This window comes from Cynocephalus volans, chromosome 1 (assembly GCF_027409185.1).
Source record: "Cynocephalus volans isolate mCynVol1 chromosome 1, mCynVol1.pri, whole genome shotgun sequence".
NCBI classification, from domain to species: Eukaryota; Metazoa; Chordata; class Mammalia; order Dermoptera; family Cynocephalidae; genus Cynocephalus; species Cynocephalus volans.
In genome coordinates this window covers 75,594,586-75,614,865 of record NC_084460.1, presented here as the reverse complement: position 1 = coordinate 75,614,865, position 20,280 = coordinate 75,594,586, and the positions used below count along the sequence as shown (strand labels likewise).

The 20,280-nt window shown below is 39.8% G+C and overlaps 1 protein-coding gene and 1 pseudogene across 2 annotated transcripts; both read left to right on the top strand.

Annotated features, from left to right (window-relative positions):
* The first annotated feature begins 1,263 nt into the window (after positions 1-1,263).
* TM4SF1 (transmembrane 4 L six family member 1) lies at positions 1,264-9,326 on the top strand. Of its 2 annotated transcripts, none has more exons than XM_063112139.1 (5): positions 1,264-1,509; positions 2,931-3,020; positions 3,110-3,255; positions 6,497-6,677; positions 8,536-9,326. In XM_063112139.1, exons 1-5 carry the CDS (start codon positions 1,333-1,335, stop codon positions 8,548-8,550), a joined length of 609 nt encoding a protein of 202 aa, XP_062968209.1. In that variant the 5' UTR covers positions 1,264-1,332; the 3' UTR covers positions 8,551-9,326. The 2 variants fall into 2 exon arrangements, with proteins under 2 accessions (XP_062968209.1, XP_062968219.1); XM_063112149.1 differs by having other exon boundaries at positions 6,497-6,697.
* A 6,643-nt stretch (positions 9,327-15,969) lies between these two features.
* LOC134364908 (U2 spliceosomal RNA) lies at positions 15,970-16,112 on the top strand (annotated as a pseudogene).
* Positions 16,113-20,280: the final 4,168 nt, after the last annotated feature.

The window sequence follows — 20,280 nt, the reverse complement described above, 5'->3', positions numbered from 1 at the left end:
CCAGATCTCTCAGTCTCTGGCCTTTGCCTGAGCCTCTAGATTCACCAACCTCGCTTACCTTCCTCTTCTAAACTAGCCACTTCCCACCTTGGCCTTTTTCTTCTTTTCCACACTCTCTATCCTATCTTGGTGACAGGGCCCCTCCAGTTGTGGCCCCAGCTGACCACCCTCTCCTTCCCCTACCCCACATCCAGCTGCTGGGGCAACCTGCTCTTCAAGGACGAAAAGTATTTGATGTCCTCCTTCTGCAAGGTAACCGTGCTTGAAAGTTAGTCTAACGCCGGTTCTCTGCCTTTACGTGAGGAGCCTGTATCTGGTTGGGTGGATACCTGCTCACCTCTGTGCCCTGATCTGTAGGTTCTGACCCTCCTAGTCATTTCAGGTTCTCTCAACCTTGTTTCCCCTCTCTGCTTGCCGACCCCCTTCTCTCATTTTTTCCCCTTCCTGCGTTCTTTCTTCTCTCCCTCCCTCCCTTCCTCACCACCCCCTCCCCACTTTTAACCCTTGCCCCATGCTCTAGGCCTTCCTTGGCCCTTCCTGGCATTGCTCTGCCTGACAGCAATACCCAGGAATTAAAATAATTAAAAAAAGCACCTGAGCTCTTTGTGTTGACTGATGCCACCTTTGTGGTGGTGCAGATTTGTTTTGGAGGCTGGACAATAAAATCTGTTCTGCAGTTTGCTGCAGGCCGAGGAAAGAAGGCTGCTCTGTAATTTTCCCAGCAGCCTCGTCCCATCTGTGGGTGACGGCTCAGACACGTTGTCTCTAACAGACAAGGAAACGAGCTCAGAGCTCAGGAGACTTGTCTCAGTTGCAAATTAAATCAGTGCAGAAAGAGAAACAGAGAGCCCTCGGAGTGGAAGCTGTCCAGACAGCTGCGTACAGCAGGATCGTATCCTGCTGTCTTTCAAAGCCTCAACCAGCGCAGTTGCACTACAGGCACTTGGCAGCTACTGGACAGCTGTGTTAGACTTTCTTGTTGACTCTTTATCCTGTGAAGCCGTTGTACAGTGAATTCCTTGTTGAGGATTAATTATTTTCTCCATTGCCTATGACTGAGGCTGTGTCTCACGTCCTGCCCCTGGTTTCGCTTGTCCCAAGGATTTCATTTGAAGGGCGGGACATTCCCCCCTTCTCGCTCCACCCCAGCCAGAGCCTGCAGTCAGGGCCAATGACAGTGCAGTACCTCATCCACCCGGTGACTAAGAACTCGCAGTACTTAAGAGGTGGCAGGAATGGGCTGAGAAAAGCTTTTGCTTTCTCTGCAGACAGTCACTCTCATCTGATTTGGGGCATCACTGAGCTGAAGACAGTGAGAAACCTGCTACTACTATGTGCTACGGCAAATGTGCACGATGCATTGGGCAGTCTCTGGTAGTGCTTGCGGTCCTCTGCATTGTAGCTAATATTCTGCTTTACTTTCCCGATGGGGAAACAAAGTACGCCTCTGAAAACCATCTCAGCCGCTTCGTGTGGTTCTTTTCTGGTATCGTAGGCGGGGGCTTGCTGGTAAGTCATTCAGAATTATTACAATCTTTCAAAACTCCTCTCTGAGCTAGATGTTTTCATTATGTATTTTCATGGAACATTTTCTGTAATGCATATTTCCAAATCCAGCGATTTTGTTGTCATCGTTCATTCTTTTGAAAGCAGATTATACAAAACTGAGACAGGTATAGTGCATTAATGTTATTAGATGTTTTACAGAATCCCCTTTTTGCTAAGCTCTCTTACTTTACAGCTAGGAAACAGATATTAGCTTTTAAATCAGATTTGAGAGACTATAGAGTTTCTGGTACTGGAGTGAGTAGTCATTTAACATTTGCTCTGGGGAGCTGAGGGGGTTGGCTGGTTCTCTGTCTAAATCCACGGTTTTGAATCCAAATTTTCTGCTTATTCTCAGACAGCTGAGACAGGGGAAAATAATGAATTATGAGTGCATTGCTACTTAGAAAGAACTATAAACTTTCTCCTTAATGTAATGCTGTGGTGTCGTGTCTAGGAAAAAATCTTATAGTTAGCTGCAGATCAGCGTCTGAAGCTAGTGGTGGAATGTGTTGTTTTTTCCAAGGTTCGTTTTTAATTGAAGTAAGAGGAATTTCCTGCCAGCCTGGGAGCTGAGAGTATTAGCTTCAACCACGGCATGGAAAGAATGTGGACACACTTGAGTTTGCTGTTTTAAAATGCTGGGATTAAGAATTTTTAAAGAGAAATTTTATGGAATTTTTAATACCATACAGTGTATTTTTTCTTAGTCAAGTAAAAAGATATTAAAAGATTTAAGCCTAATACACTAATTATGTCATGGCAAATCTGCTTTGAATTTAAGCATTACTATTATGTTAACATAATAATTTGTCCTTAGCATAGCATCGCACTTGTTTAAGTTTCTTTTCATCTCAAACTTAAAGTATTTCATATCTTATTTAAGGAGTTCCATAAGCTAAAATTATGCAGTTGTATCTTGAAAGAAGCAGTTCACATTTATCATACATAGTTTTCATCTCTCCCATTTACAAAAAAGTTACAGTTATCCTATTAAAGACATGTGGGTCTCTTCTATGTTTTACAAATAGGAAAAAAATCAGATTTAAAGACAGGGTTTAATAGTTCCAAAACAGAGTTTTCATCTGGGACTGTGTTACGAATGAACTCTCATGGAATAAACACGTTAATAGGTTATTATTGTACCCCTCCCACACTACGCCCTCACCAGAAAGAATTCTTTGACACATTAAATGAAAACAAGCAGATGTTATATTGAGAATATTTTTCTCCTCAGAGTTTTACATTCTTTGAGATACTTGGTTACTCTCGTTAAAGCCAGTCAACATCATCAGAAACAGATATATTTTACCAGAAGATGCTTAACTTGACCCACATGAACCTGGGGAATGACAATGACTTTAATTTGCTTGTTCCCTAACCAGATGTTCCTGCCAGCATTTGTCTTCATTGGGCTGGAACAGGATGACTGCTGTGGCTGCTGCGGCCACGAAAACTGCGGCAAGAGTTGCGCGGTAGGTCCTCTCACTGTGGTGGTGACAATGACTCTTAAGATGTAGCTGTGGTGCTCTTGGATCACTTCTGGTGTCTCTCCTTTCCCTAGATGCTTTCTTCTGTACTGGCCGCTCTCATCGGAATTGCAGGATCTGGCTACTGCGTCATTGTGGCAGCCCTGGGCTTAGCGGAAGGACCATTGTGTCTCGATTCCCTTGGCCAGTGGAACTACACCTTTGCCAGCACCGAAGGACAGTATGTAATTGTTCCCTACCTGGCCACACATTCTTATCCACATGTGTGCAGTAGCAACCCTATCAAACTCAACAGGCTTCCATCACCCACCACTCATCCAGTGTTTGTTCCCACTGGCTCAGCCATAGTTTAGGCAGTAGTTGTCCAAGGATGGACAGCCAGTCCCTGACTTGGGCAAGTTCTCAGTGCTTTTTAGTAGAGTCACTGATTCCTCATAATAACCCTAGGAAGTGACTTCCACTATTACTCTCCTACTTTACAGATGAGGAAACAGAGGCACAGAGAGATGAAGTCATTTATCCAAGGTCACATTGCTAGGAAGTGGCAGTGAGGATTAAAATGCAAGCAGTCTGGCTGTGGAGTTTGTGTTCATATAGTGTATGTGTTATACCAAAACAATTGACTAATTAAATGTAATACGCTTTACTATTTTATAAGAAAGTATTATAGAACCCTTATATAAAAAGAATGGTAACTATATGAATTTAACCAAAGCCCAGGGCAAAGCCTACCCCGACCCCCCCCCCCCACACACATACTTACGTATAACATAAAAACCATATACAATGCACCTTTTATTTAAAGCTATCAGGTGATGTAAGAAAGGTCTTATTCGCGACTTTAACATCAAGATAGTTTAAGAGGTTCCATTGCTTTATTTTGATACTTATTTCTTATCAGTTATTGAGAAAAGAACAGAAAAATGAAAGCTGATGGAAACTGATATATGTGCCAATGAATGAACGACATGCTTCTTTGAGCAAGAGATGATTCTGACTTTACCTTTTCCTTATTCAGCTTTTTAAAGTTGAATTTTGAAAGGTTTAGTTTCAAATGAGTGAAAATAATTAATGATTATTGAGTGAAAATAATACTAATAATGAATTTGAATTGCCCTTATATTATCAACGTTTGTCTCCTATGAATTATATAGCATATAGGAATTATATAGGTATTATATATAATTGGGGGATGTGTTATATACACACACACATACACGAGAAATCTTCAAAAAGTTCATGGAAAGATTTTATCTTTTATTTCTATTTTTCCACGAACTTTTTGAAGTAACCACATATTATGTGGCATACTTATGAGATCATGAATTTGGGATTAGGTAGACCTGGTTTTAATCCCAGCTCTGCACTTACTCTCTGAGTACAGGAAAAAGTGAACAGACCTTTGCATCTCAGTGAGTCTATCTGTAAAATGAAACCAATGACAGAGGTCATGCCAGTTAATGGGATAACACATGTAAAATGCTCTGACACATTGTGAGCGCTGCCACTGTTAGCCGTGCATATTGCCCACTAGTTTACAACCAGCACAACCCAGTGATAGCCTCTGAAGGAAAACTGTCACAGCAGTTTAAAATTTTGGTGTTCAAAATTGTTCAATCATGATTCATCTTTTTTCAAAACGTTCAGAAGGTACTAGTAGAAAGTGGTTATTCATGTATGCACAAGCATACAAAGGTATTACATGAACCTACCTCTAAAAAAAAGTAATGATTTATGCTGCTGGAATGCAGGAAGATGTGCGAATATCACTAAATGTTTTTTATTGCTGTTTGTACGTCCATCCCAGGGCTTTCAATATGGGTACTAACTGTCACAAGCCACTGGTTCGTTGCCCAATGGCCAAGTGGAGCCAAAGAATTTTTTTACATTGTGACCTGAAAATACAGATCTTTGTTCCACCAGTGGGTAGGAAGACAAGACCAGAGGATGGGATTTTTCTTTACTTTTTTTAAGTCAGCGAATTGAACCTCTGATTGGCTCAATGAACCTTTTAAAACTTAAGTCTCTAATTCCAAGCCCCTTTGTTCTGCTGTGGCAGAAAGAAGTGATAAGGAAAGAATTATACCAGACCTCTTTGTGGAACTAAGCCAGACCTTGATTTTCCCACATGATTGGATCCTATCTCATTAAGAATCTAAATACACTATAATGTAGCAAAGGCTGCAATTCTAAGAGAGTAATCAGAGGTAGAATTTTTCAGATTGAAAGAATATCCAGGTTTTAGAAAATCTCATAAGTCATATATACGTATAGTCAGACATTCCCTTAGCACGGTTTGCTGACATTTCACAAAGGAACTTCAGGCTGTTATTTATCTTTCGACTACTTTTAAAATGTGTTGAGTACCTACTCTGTGCCAGATATGTTCTACCTTCATGAAGCTCAGCCTTGTTGAATAGATACATAAGCAGTCATTCTCCCTGGACTGTGGTACGTGCCCTTACTCTGTGGCCTTTCACACTGTGTTTACCTGATCCACATACCTGTTGCATTGAAGTTGCCTGTTACTTGTGTCTTCCCTTAGATGCTGTGCTCTTCTAGGACACAGCCTATGACCTGTTCACCATTATATCCCCAGCTCTGGCTCAATGTTGAATTCACACTGAGTGCTCAGTGATCCTGTTGAATGAGTGAATGCAATATGCTACATGCAATTATAGATGCATGGCACAGCATCAAGAAAGTAAAGAGGAAGCAACAAATTAATTTAATTCCTGTGCTTCATGTTGCAAATTTACTTATTCTTTAAAAGCAAAAAAATAATAATTTCATTCTAAAGGTCTAACCTGAAAAAACTCTAGAATATTAAATCTTCAAACTTGTAAGAATTTGGATAATTTTCAAAAAGAGCAAATTAAGTTTTAATGAAGTGATCTAAATTAATATTTTAAAGTTCTAAAAAAACTCATGTAAGGAGATTATATTTTCTAAATATTTACTCAATATTGGTTACAAAGTCCTTTCACACAGATAACAATTAAGCAATAATAAAATTGGGAAATAAAGTAAAAAATCACCTATAATTTCACTATCTTAACACATGAATTGTTTTATCTGTTCTTAGTTCACATCTATTTACATTCATGAATTTTACTTAGCTTTAAATGTAGCATGAATATAGTTTTGCATTTTTATTTTTGTTTACAAGAATTCATATGTCTTTTAGAGACTATAAACATTATAAGGTGAGGATTTCTAACCACAGAATCCTAGATTAGGAGTCAAAAGTTATAGTTTTGTTTTATGTTTATCATTACAACAAGATCTGGGCTAAAAGTAATTCATTTTATGGAATGACTTGTATTGGAAGAATCTGATATAGGATATTAAATTTATTCATTTCTTTTTTTCTGAATGAAAAATCAGCACACAAAAATGTAGCTTCTGGGAAATCCCATTATGTCTGGTGGTGTATGAGAAGTATCTCTTCTTATCCACAGGTACCTTCTGGATACCTCCACATGGTCCCAGTGCATTGAACCCACACACGTCGTGGAATGGAATGTAACTCTGTTTTCTATCCTCTTGGCTCTTGGCGGAATTGAATTTATCTTGTGTCTCATTCAAGTAATAAATGGAATGCTTGGAGGTATATGTGGCTTTTGCTGCTCTCACCGACAGGTAAGAACATGTGTGAAAATGTGGTAGCCTGGCCCTGCTGTACTCAGTTACCACAATGCACCATTATTCATTGCAGAGAAAAAGACAAAACCAGACATGCTCAATCTACCAGCATTTACTCTGACATCATCCTTGTGGCAACACATCTATAGTATTCAGTTTTGCTCTCAGTAATAAGCTTCCTTGAGTCTCACAGTCTCTGGGTTATTTTGGTTCTTTGTAGTTGGCTCTACATGCGTGGGAACAGGCTGCCCATAGACACGGTGCCCGCTTCTGGATCGAATCCACTGCCCCTTTCACTACTCCTGCGCTGGCTGCAGACACACAAAAGGGATGCCCCCAACAACTATACACAAATAACAGCCAACGTTTCATGGCATCAGGCACTGTGATAAACCCATTTTTCAAATGAAATTATGACTCTGAGATTAAGCAGAGATAAAGATCAACAAGCCTGGAAGTAACAGGCTTGAACCCCTGGGTCACTATGCCAAAGCTCTTGCTCTTAACCTGTATGCTACACTTGCTGTTCTGTTGGATTTTCTACAATTCCTTCCTTATAAGGAGTCCCCAAAATGCCTAAGCAGATAAGCATGGAGAATCACTAGCAGCCTTTGAATAGCAGTGCATGAAAAGCCTTTCACTGTGAAAGAAAACCAGGAAGCACTTGTTTCCTGGGGATATGATTTAGGAGAGAAATATGCATTTGTTTGTAGGGGGAAAGTTCTTGTTTCTATATCCTTCTGAAAGATATATATTATTGAATTGATGGAAGCCCAGCTTTGGTCCAACTTGGCAGGGGGGAGGTTATTTATGTCTCATTCTATAAAATGGGATAAGGAGAACAGAACTTATTTAATTTATATCTTCCAAGCCATTTATTCCTCTGTTTCCAGGTCTGTTAACTTTCTTTTAAAATAAGACAAAAACATAATGGAAACTAAAAGTTCCTTGCTACCATGAAAAAATTTGCTGTAAATAAATGAAAATTTTCTATAATTTTTGAGGGGAAGTTAAAATAAAAGTCTAGTTTTTCTTATCGGAAAAGTGCAGCAAGATTAATAATTTCTTTGGGATCTTGCAAATTTCCAAGAAAACAACAGAGTAGGAACCTTTCAATATGGAGTTGTTTTCAGGCAATGTGGCTGGGGAGTGGCAGAGAAGAATCTTTTGGGGATTACTGTAACACAATCTATTTTTAGCTTGAATTTCATAAAAGGCAGAGTTTAAACTGAGTTCTCACTGGACTTCAGTGCTGGTGCATTTTGGGGACAGGCATAAAAAGTCAATGGCCAAGATTGCAGAAGTGATTTGGTAGAGCAACACTGTCCTCTGAGTTGGGGGAGCAAATACACTGGGTTCGCCATCTGAGTCACTGTAGAGATGGCTTCTGCTCAGACCCTGCAGGGAAGATCTGTTACTTTTGTTTACAAAACAAAGCCACTTTCAAAGGGCAGAGCTTTTACTATAGAAGAGTCTGGTTCATAACTCATTAGTGTTTAATTTGAAAGGTTATCCACATTGAGCCCAAACCAGTGTGAAACTCCCATCACATTATCTTTTAAATCCCAAAGATTAAAACCCCACACAAACACATTCAAAACCAACCCAGTGCGGGTATCCTGCAGTTTCCATGGGCCCTTTCTGCAGCTTTTAGTCTGGGAGGACAATGGGTCTGGTTTGCTTAGGAAACATTTAATGAGCATAGTCTCAGCCCTAAGTGTGGTTGGCTAAAGCTCTACTGAAGCTGAGATCAGTCTGCTTTATGTTTGTTTAAAACAGAATTTAAAGGACTGAAATGTCATCATTGTTTGTTTATCCCGATTGTAACCTAATGTGTATTTCATTTTCTTTACAGCGATATGACTGCTAAAAGAACCACCCCAAGACAGAACCACAATTTTGCTCTATTTCATTGTAATTTATATATTTTACTTGTATTAATTTGTAAAACTTTGTACTAGTGTATCATACTCCACATATTCTACTTTTATAAAGGTGTATAAAGACTGGCACCTTCACGTGATGTTAGAGTTTGAACTTGGCAAACAAACGTTTTTTTAAGGAATGAGCAAGCAAACCACACTCGGGAAGTAATTTACAGACTGGGTGACAGTCCTTAGCATATTGGAGATAAACTCTATAATGTTGTGATGAAAATCACATCCCAGTTACTATTGTATATATGTGTGTGTATTTTTTAAATGAAAGATGTCTAATTGCTTTTTTTTGAGACCAAGGAGGAGAAAATCCAACAACATGAAGAGCTGCATTTTTTCACTGTTTATATGGTGTTTCCCATTCATATGGCTACAAATCTCTAACAAGAGGTCTTTTGAACTGCTTTGTGTTCTGTGAGAGACGAATACTTGCCCAGTACGGGAAGGTGAATTGGGAATGCTCCAACCCAAATGAGTGAGCCAGAGCAGGCAGTGCTGCTAGATCCTAGACTTTTCTAACACGTGGACAAGCACTAAGGATCATGTGTTTAAAAAGAAAAAGGCTAGAACTGGACAAGAAGATGGGAAACGGAATAAAGCAGTTGATCAGCATCACGGGAAAATGGGGAAGGGGTATGAGAGCAGGAGGACCACGAGGAAACAGCCCCAGAACTTGCTTGTTTATGACAAAATAAAATATTTACTACCATTTTGCTGTTGTTTAGTTTCATTGTCCTTACTCTAAAGTTCCTCTTTTTTCCTCCCTATTTTTTTTTTTTTTTTCCTGTCTGCAGGTGAAGTAGACCCTGCTGCTAAGGGCTTTGTGTCTTCTAATTTCTTTATCTCACTTTCTCTCCCTCATCCCTCCTTCCTCTTCTCCCTCCTCTGCTATCTATAAATTGTCATTGCTGTGCTATCCCTTGGGGGCATCACCCTGGATAGGTGGCTTTACTTTTTCCGGGAGCTTCAGGAATCAAACTCCCAGGGAGGGTAACAGTCGTTTTCTCTCTTACCCTGTAGAGCTAGGTTCTTTCTTTCTTTCTTTCTTTCTTTCTTTCTTTCTTTCTTTCTTTCTTTCTTTCTTTCTTTCTTTCTTTCTTTCTTTCTTTCTTTCTTTCTTTCTTTCTTCATTCATTCATTTATTTATTATTTTAATTTATCAATATACAATATAGTTGATTTTCGTGTCTCTTTACCAATTCCTCCTTTTCCTCCCACCCTTTTCCCTCCCCCCATCAACATCATATCTATTCATTTGTCTTAACAAGTTCAAGGAATTGTGATTGTTGTGTCTTCTTCCCTCCACCCCCCACCAACCCCGAGTTAGGTTCTTCCAAGTGACAGGATCTCCTGACCTGTTGGGAATTGAGAAATGTTCTGCTTTTGGTGTTCATTGGTGTGGGCAATGACAAGCAAATTTAAAAAGCTTCCCTTGCTGTCAGACAGCAGAGCTCCTGCTGTGCGCAAGGTGCCCTGTGGTGGCTCCTGGCTGAAGGCTCTAACCTTTTTTGTGCCACGGTTCGTCTGGCAGTCTGGTGAAGCCTACAGACTACTTCTAAGAATTGTTTATCAATACATGAAATAAAGTACAGAGAACTACAAAATAAACCAATACATTGGAATACATTATCAAAAAATGTTTAGAAATTATAGTGTAGTTGTCTTGGTTCCAGCTCCATCACTCCCCAACCTCTGTAGACAGGCAGACAGTGATCACGTGTGTTCTCACAGCAGTCTAAGGAGTGAGTCTAAGAACTACTGAACTTTCGAAATATGACTTCAGTTAAAATGATATTTTTAGTTACCTGCAGCAACTTTAATGTGCTATGAAAACATATTTAAATTTTGTATTGTAGATCAAAGCATGATCAGTACTGCTGATACTACTTTGGTTTGTTGCAAAGTCATACTTCAAGAAAATACTAGATTTTGGTTAGGGGTTAGTAAAACACGACTTTTCCCATCCTAGTTTAACTCTCCTTCATCCTCCTCCAGATATCTTTCAAGGGTCTCTTGGGAGTTCTTGGACACCAGGTTAAGAACCCCTGCAATAGAACATCAAAAACAGAAAAGAAAGGCATAACCATTATTCATAAGCACCATTTTAAAAAAAAAATAGATTGTTAACCTAGAGAAAACACATTAGAAAAAAAATATTTCCAAACATGCTAAATTTATTTGGGAATAGAAAACAGAATTATAATCTGGAATGCATACCATGGCAGGCCATGAATGCGTTCAGTGAGGGAAGGGTAAGAGAAAGCTTTTATTGGCAAAAGGGAGTTCACATAAGCAGCCTGGAGACAGAGTTCATTGGTTTCGGAGGCTCAAAGTCAGATATGTTGCCAGTTCATTGGCTGAGATGCTGTTACTGAACAGTTTCTTCTTGGAGCATCTTATCTGAATTACTGCAGTTCAAAAGAATGTCTAATGATAAATCTTGCCACAGAAATACGTGTGTACATGCAAAGAAGGAGATACACAAGGATGTGAAGGGATTTCTGTTGAGTTTTATAAAAGTCCTTGGAAAGAGTTCTTTTTTCTTTTTCTTTTTTTCTTGTCTTTTTTGTGACCAGCCGCACCGCGCTCACCCAGTGAGCGCACCGGTCATCCCTATATAGGATCCGAACCGGGGCGGGAGCGCTGCTGCGCTCACAGCGCCGCACTCTCCCCAGTGCGCCACGGGGTCGGCCCAAGAGTTCTTATCTCAAACAAGCATGCATGACATGACCTCCTCCTTCATGCCTGCCCCAGCCCTATTTTGTCTGGGTCTGACAAAGTGATTTCATCAACTTTCACACTATCCTCAAAGGAAATGGCAATAATAATTGTTAACCATTACACTAATAATAGTAATCATTTTTTGAGTTCCTGAATTTGTCAGTTATTGTAATTAGTTTTATATGTATTATTTGCCTACAATCTCTCAATAGCCGTAGAAGATGGCAACTTGTCTCCATTTTATAGAGTCAAAGCTCAGAGCGTTAAGTAACCTGCCCAAGGCCACATCTTTAGCAAATGAAAAAATTGTGATTTGAATCTAGGTCAGTCTAACTTGAAAACTTATGCTTTTCCTCCCCCTCTCCTCTGCCCCGCCTCCTCTGCCACCTCTCCCCAGGGGCTGGAGTTTTCTCAGCATTCCACACTGGAACTCAGACTTTCCACCCACCTAATGGGGACTTTGACCCACCCCTGTGACCCTCAGTCATCCTCATCCCAGAGCCCAAATTCAAGTGACTCAAAGTTTCCCTTCGTTTGTAAATTCCTTAATAGTAGACATTGCCATTGCCCAGAGGAAATAGCTTGCAAGAGTTTCCTTATATCCTTGTTAAATTCTGTTTATAGCCTACACTCTTAGTCTGTAATATTCTAAACCTCTCAATTTGGATGGAAACTCCCTCAGGGATTGTACCAAAATAGTTCATTACCATGGGCAACATAAAAACAATAAAAGTTACTGTAGAATCTGAGTCACTTGAGTAACACACAAGTCCTGCGAGTGTCAATTTACCATAGTTACCAAATTTACAAATAACCACCTGCATAAAGGAAATCTATTGAATTGAAATCTAAGGAAATTGGTGAAATGTTACCTTCACAACAAATTGAGTTTCTTGTATGTATGTAAGATCTCTTTGATTATGTTTTGTCTGACCCTTACACATGGTGGGAAAAGGTACAGAATTTGATGTAACTTTTCAGAAAAGAAATCTGGCAATATATACCAACAATCTATAGTCTTTACATCCTTTTTAAGCCAGTATTTTTACTTTTAGAAATTTACTTTAAGAGAATCATTAAGAAAGCTGACAATAGTTCAGCTTCCAGGAGTAATTATGGGAGTATTGTTTATAATACCAAGAAAAATGACAAGAACCTAAATGTCTGACCAGGAATTGTTTTCATAAAATGTAGTCAGTATGATAAAATGATATAGAACCATTAAATCAGATAAATGATATAGACCACAAATTACATGAAAGAGAAAGTTTTGAAATACAGAAAAGGTGGTGTCTATATCTCTCTCTATGTGTGTAAGTATATATATATTTATCATATATATATATATATATATATACACTAAAAAAGTAATTTTAATCAGATTCTAGGTGATTTTTGTCTTGATTCAATTTGCTTATCTATACTTTCTGAAGCTTCTAACAATAAATGCACATTACTTTTGGAAAGAAAACAAAAATGTAGAAAGAAAGATTAAGTCCTAAAATCATTCAGGAGTGGTCAACAGTCTTGAAAGGAAACTCCCCAAGGATATGAAAAAACCATTGTTCTCGTGCTCGGACAGGGGAGTGATTGTACAGTAAACACTAGAGAATAATTAGGCCTGCAATCAGGTGGAGGGATGAGCAGGTGAGGCAGCAGTAACCACAGGCTGAACACATCGTGGGGAGGCCAGGATCGCCACTCTGTGTTTAGGAAATACAGCCACACGGTTTCTACTTAGTCTGGCTACCAAGTAAGAATTTTACAAACATTAACTATATGCCTGTTTTTCCACTTTAAAAATGAAAGTAATAACACTTTTTCTTTTGATCATTGGCCTTTTTTTAGCACGGCTCATTCTCTGAGGTGAGGGGAGGGTTAACAGTGGTATGTATTTATAGGACTTTGCCCAGCCTGGTTTGTGGAAATGATTCAATGTGCCTGAACAAATAGAGAAATTGAGTCACCTCCCTAGGCTAGTATACCTTTTCCTCCTTCTAACATTAAATATTTTTGTGTGTGAAATGCCTTGGTCAATTTAGATACATTTTAATAACTGCAGTTAAAGGAGACTGCTAGGTTTTTCTGGAGCTAGATTTCATGTTACTTCCTGGAATCACTCAATCTCTCTCGCCCACTCTCTCTCATGCACACACACACTCGCATACACACTCGCACAACACATACGCACACATTTTCCTATTATACAGCAATTAAAAAGAAAAACTGTGGCTGTGTGAGACAACATGGATGACTCAAAAATAATGAAAACTGGAACCAACGCCCCACCCCACCCCCAACTGTGAGGACACAATTCCTGATGTAAACTCAACTAATGTAGCTAAATCCTTAAAACAAAGAAAGGAGTACCTTTGTGCAACATTTCACACACACGTTTTGTACAGGAGCAACACTACACTTCTCCCAAGAGCTGCTGTTTCAAGATACCTACATTCACTAGTTGTGTCCTGCAACCGGAGACTCTGTCAAGCACTCCACTTCCTCCTCATTCTCACCACACCCCTCTCTGTTACATGTGAACAAATATCCTTGATGCTTGTGCAGGGCTCAGGGTGGTTAACAATGGCACTCCTGTCTCAGACGGCAGATGAGTCCCAGAAGGGTTTGAAAGCAAAACCAAGGTAGCCAGGCTGAGAGCTCTCGGAATACTCAGAATACCTAACTCCATACCGACTAAGGCGATGCCTTGGCTAAAACAGTAGCTCTAAAACTACAGTCTGCTCCCTAATAATTGCTGACACCTGTTAAATTTTTAACCTTTTAAAAAATTACTTCTTTACATACAGTAAAACGCACACAGAAACGCACAGCTTAATGAATTTTTAGATATGCTTATACCATGTAACCACCATCCAGATCAAGATATAGGCTATTTCCAGCATGCAAAAGATTCCCTCATATCCACTCCCAGGCAATACCCAACCCACCACCACTATACACACCCAGAGTAGGTTCTGATCTCTATCACCACAGATTTGTTTTTCCTGTTCTTGAGCTTTATATAAATTGATTCTTAAAATATATTCCCTTTTGTGCCTAGTTTTTCTCACTGAACATTATGTTATTGAATGCTGGCTACCAAATCATCACCAGAACAATCTGTTGATAAGACAAAGCTGAGTGTGTCGCTCGCTGCCGTAAGGGAGAACAGCACGCCGAAATAGCTTTGGTGGTGTCTTGGAGAGGGAAGGAAAAGGTTGGACTTAAAGTTCCAATTCTGGTTTAAGATGGTCCTTTCAGTGTGAGGGTTTGAATAAGACTAGCAAGGACTATGATGTAATTGTTCAAGACTGGTGGAAACAGCAAGGCAAAGATTTTGAGGTAAGGAGTGCAGACTCTTGAGATAGACATTGCTGATGTTTTCTATTGAAGAGATGATGGACCTTTCAGGAAGTTTAAATAATGATCAATTAAGTTAATTGCCTGTGCAAATAACTGGATTAGTAAAGCTATACTAATAAGAGTATGGAATAATAAAGTCATGTTGATGTAATCAATGAGCTGTGGAGCAGTTTATGGTTTCAGTCCTCAGTGCCCAAGCTGTGTGTATGTATGTGTGGTGTGTGGGCCGGGGGGAGTGCAGATGTTTTGGGTGCTAAATATTTGTGAGATTCATCCATGTTGTTACATGTACTGAATATACTACAGTTTAGTTATCCATTATTCTACTGATGACTATTTCGGTTGTTTCCAGTTTTGGGATCTTAGGAAATATGTTGCTTTGATCACTTTTGTACATGTCTTCAGGTGCATATGAGAATTCACTGATGTTTGTTTTGCCTTGTCAAGGAATCAAACTGCCAATGGAGCTTCTTCTGTCATGCTTTAGTTAGCATCCCAGGGTCCCAGGGTTTCTTCCTGGCCTAGCACCCCCAGCACTTGGCTCAGCTCTTCCCACCTGAGGGACTGTCAACTACTCACTGATTCAGTATTTATGGATTGCTCATTGTGTGCTGTGCACTGCCTGCTGAGGATGAGCTGTGAACAAGATCTTCCAAGCTCATGAGAGCAGATGCCTTGACTGTGTTGCTCACTGTAGCATTCCCAGCTCCTAGAATGGTGCCCAGCTCAATGATCGAGGTCAGCAAACTATGGCCTCTGGGCCCAATCTGGTCTGCTGCTGCTTTGTCTATAAGTTTTATGGGAACATGGCCATGCTCATTTGTTTTCATATCATCTGTGGTTGCTTTCCTGCTACACTGGCAGAGGTGAGTAGTTGTGACAAAGAACACATGTCCCACAAAGCCTGAAATATTTATTCTCTGGCTCTTTACAGAAAACGTTTGATGGCCTCTAATCTAGATCTCTATTTGCTTAGCTAAAAATTTGTACTTCTTTACACTGGAAGAAGAGAAGAATGGATATTTTTGTTAGTTTTTTAAGTTTATTATAGAAATTTTCAAATGTATTTTTTAAAAAATATGAGTAGACAGAAAAAGAAATGAACCTGATTTACTTACCACCCAGCTAGAAGAATGCATATGAGGGGGTGTATTAGTTTCCTAGGGCTGCCATAACAAAGTACCACAAACTGGGTAGCTTAGAATAACAGAAATTTATTGTCTCATGGCTCTGGAGGCCAGAGTCTGCAATCAGAGTGCAAGCAGTTCATCGCTTCTCGGCCTTTTGGCTAAGATCAAGTGTAGAGTGCAAGCAGTTCATGTTCTCTCTGAAGGCAGAGGAAAGGATCTTCTCCAGGCCCTCCTAGCTTCTGCAACCTCAGTCACTGCTTGGCTTGTGGATGGCATCTTCTCCCTATGTCTCTTCACATCATCTTCCCTCCGTGTCCAAATTTCCCCTTTTCATAAGGACACTAGTCATATCGGACTAAGGCCCAACCTAATGACCTCGTTTTAACTTGATTACCTCGATAAAGACCATATTTCCAAATTAGGTCACATTCTGAGGTGCTGGGAGTTAGGACTTAGATTTTATTTTATTTTTTAAGAAGGACACAATTCAACCCATAATAGAGGAACAAATAGAAGTCTCTGTCTGGGACTTCGTCAGCATCTTCTGGATAACTTATAATAAATGTAAGTCCTGGAAAAAATCTGGGAAATAGTGAACACCGTAAAAATCTTCCTGAAGACTCATCATACACATTAATATTCCACTAGCTCTGAAAAGTCTTGCTGTAAAAACCTGTTTAACTCAAAATTTCCAAATTATGTAACTCTCAGAGCTTAGGGCTACAGCTTTGGAAAGAGTGAGCAGCAGATGGGAAGAAAAGCACAGAGCTGGAAACATAGAAACTCTCGTTAAATGACAATACATGCACAGAGTTCAGAGGAGTCTCTGCATGACAACTAGAAGCTTAAGATGAAAGAAGAGAGTTCTCCATATAATTAGATGCTGCCTTTTAAACAGAACACTGATGTGCTTTGTCCTATCTTCTGCTCTCATGTAGGTCTGCAAGATTTCCACCCTTGTGGATCTTGCTCCTATTCTCAAACAACCCACCTCCCTAGGTTTGTGGGGGTAGTCCTGATTCCAATGTCACAATTTTGGAGAAAAAAATTTCTACTGTAGCTGACTTGGTCTCGAAGTGAGAGGCCTCTCTCAGTGGGAGAGACAACATAATTTCAAAGATATAAATAATCTCTTTAAAAGACCCTCCATAATTATGGGTCAAGGCAGTTCTCTCAGCCAGCTACATTTCTGAGTCCCAGTGTGTTTATCACAGGATGTGCTTGTATGTAAGTGTGAGCAATAGTATATGTCACCTACAAATCCCTGCAAAGGTTGAAAGGCAACTTCCACATACATTTGCCCATATGTTCTTTTGTGCATTGGTGCAGAGATATGGGGGCGAGTACATGCTGTAGATGTGGGGCAGGCAAAGCTTAAAATGGGAAAGAAACAGAAATGAAATGGCATATTAATAATCAGTTTCTGCAAAGGCAAGCTGGGTGACTCAGTCTTCAGTGTCCCTGGCCAGAGGGTCAAAGTGCCCTGTGAGTCAGGTAACCTGTGAGTGACTGGGTGTTTCTTTGGCCCAGGGCAGCATCACACTGGAGGCAATGGCGACCTTATCTTGTATAATGAGAGAAATGCTCACGTCAGGGCTCCAGAAGTTTATGAGGTGTGACGATTAACTGTAGGTGCCAACTTGACTAAAGAATACATAGAAACCTAGTAAAGCACTATTTTGGGGTGTGTCTGTGAGGGTATTTCCAGAAGATGTTAGCATGTAAGCCTGAGTGGACTGGGTGGGGAAAGATCCACCCTCAATGTGGGTGGGAACCGTCAAATCCACTGGGGGCCTGGGGAGAACAGAAACAGAGAAAAAGGCAAATCCTTCATGCTATCTGCTGGGATACACTCTTCTCCCCTGTCTGTGGACATGTGAACTCAAGACTTTTCAGACTTTGGGTTCCAGGACTTACACAAGTGGCACCTGTGGCCTTTGGCTTTGGACCGAGAATCACACCATCAGCTTCCCTGGTTCTGAGGCTCCCAGACTTGGACTGAGCCATACTACCGGGATCCCATTTGCAGATGGCCTGTCATGGGACTCTCCGGCCTTCATAATTGCATGAGCCAATTCCCCTAATAACCCCCCTCTCATATATTCATATACATATCCTATTGGTGCTGTCTTTCTGGAGGACCCTGACTGATACATGAGGACGTCTGAGTTTGGTGACTGTGGAGACGTGCCTGATGGGGTGATCAGGCTCAGGTGCAGAAAGGAAGAATGAGGAGGTCTGCAGAGGCTCCCCTGACCCACCCTGAGCACACCCTTTTCATGCCTCCACCCTATCCATCCTCCCATCAGCAACGTTCAGAAACAGCTCTGAGGGCAAAGCAAACTAGCAGTTTTCCTAGACCACAAGTAGGTGGTTCTCTCCATTTGCCTTTTTAAAGATTCCTTCTTTTTTTTTTTTTGGAAATCATTTCCCCTTTAATGTCACAGGGAATTAACTAACAACTACACTCTTAAGTACACTGAAGTTCCATAGAAAATAGCTTTAAATTGCTGAAATAGCTGAAGAACCAGAGAAAGTGCGTTGCAGAGGAATCACAGGAAAGGCACTGAGCTGTGCTCAGGAACCCTTGGTTTGGATCATGGTTGTTGATCTGGATAAATCACATTTCCTCTCTGAGCCTCAGTTTCTAATCTGTAAAGTGGAGATGATAATATGCCTACTGTGATTATGATGGTTAACTTGTATCACATATGAAAATTCATAATAAACTATAAAGTTCTGTGTCACATATTATTATTTCAGTGATGAAGAAAAAGATTAAAATTATAATTCTATTATATTTCAAACTCCTTAGTTCTTGCCCATCTTCCGTTCCTCACCCAAGTCATGCTCTTTGGGATTTTTTCCCTCTAGCTTCAGTGAGGTATAATTGATGAATAAAAATTGTATATGTTCAAGGTATACAAAGTAATGACTTGATGTATGTATACGTGGTGAACTGATTACTGCAATCATATTAATTAACACATCCATCGTCTCACAGTTACCATTTGTGTGTGTGTGGGGGGGAACAAGGACACTTCAGATATACTCTCAGCAAACTTTAAGTACTGCATACAATGCAGTGTTACAAACTATAGTCACCATGCTGTACATTCAATCCTCAGAACTTATTCATCTTATGTGTGCATATTTTTGTTTATATCCTTTAAGCTTGTTTCATTTGACCATGATATGGATTGAATTGTGTGTCCCCCAAGTTTTATGTATTAGAAGGTTTTATGTATACAATGATCCCCACTGTACTGCTGAGGGTGGGAAATCCTATTATGGTAATCAAAAGGCAGGGCCTTGAAGAGGTGATTAGATTCTTATGACTATTCCCTAATGAGTGGTCATGGGCATTGTTCTGAGGGCTTTAAAAGGAGCACATGAGAGTCTCTCTCTCTCTCTGCTTCCACCATCTTGCAATGTGGTACTCGGCACTACTGAAGCCACCACCAAGGGAGACTGTCACCATAAGTGTTCCCTGGACTTCGGACTTCACAGCCTCCAAAACCATAAACAGTGAATTTCATTTTCTCTTACAAATCACCCGGTTCTAGGTATTTTTTTATAAGCAGCGGAAATGGACTAATATACACAAGTGTCTCCTGATTTCACCTACCACCCACCCCTGGTAACCACCATTCTATTCTCCGCTTATTCCACTAGAAGTGAGATCACAATGGTATTTTTTTCTATGTCTGGTTTATTTCACTTAGCATCATGCCCTCCAGGTTCATCCACGTTATTACAAATGGCAGGATTTCCTTATTATGGTTGAATAACATTTCAGGAGCCCTGGGTTTGGATCATGGTTGTTGATCTGGATAAATCACATTTCCTCTCTGAGCCTCAGTTTTCTAATCTGTAAAGTGAAGATGATAATATGCCTATTGTGATTATGATGGTTAAATTATATCTCGTATGAAAATTCACACACATACACCATTTTCCTTATCCACTCATTCACCCATGGACACTTAGGTTTTTTCCATATCTTGGTTATTGTGAATAATGCTGCAATGAACATGGGAGTGTAGTTATCTTATTGAGTTACTGATTTCATTTCCTTCTGCTAACTTTGGGATTAGTTAGTTCCTCTTTTTATAGTTCCTTGAGGTATAAAGTTAGGCTGTTTATTTGAGATCTTTCTTTTTTCTAAATATAGGCATTGGTCACTAGAAGATTCTTAGAACTGATTTTGCTACATTCCATAACTTTTGGTGCATTGTGTTTCCATTTTTATTTGTCTTGAGATACATTTTAATTTCCTTTTTGACTTCTTCTCAGATCCATTGGTTGATCAGGAGTGCATTGTTTGGTTTCCACATATTTGCAAATTTTCCAATTTTACTCCTGTTATTAGTTTCTGGTTTCATAACATTATGGTCAGAAAAGATACTTGACTTGAGTTTGATCTTCTTAAACTTGTTAAGACTTGTT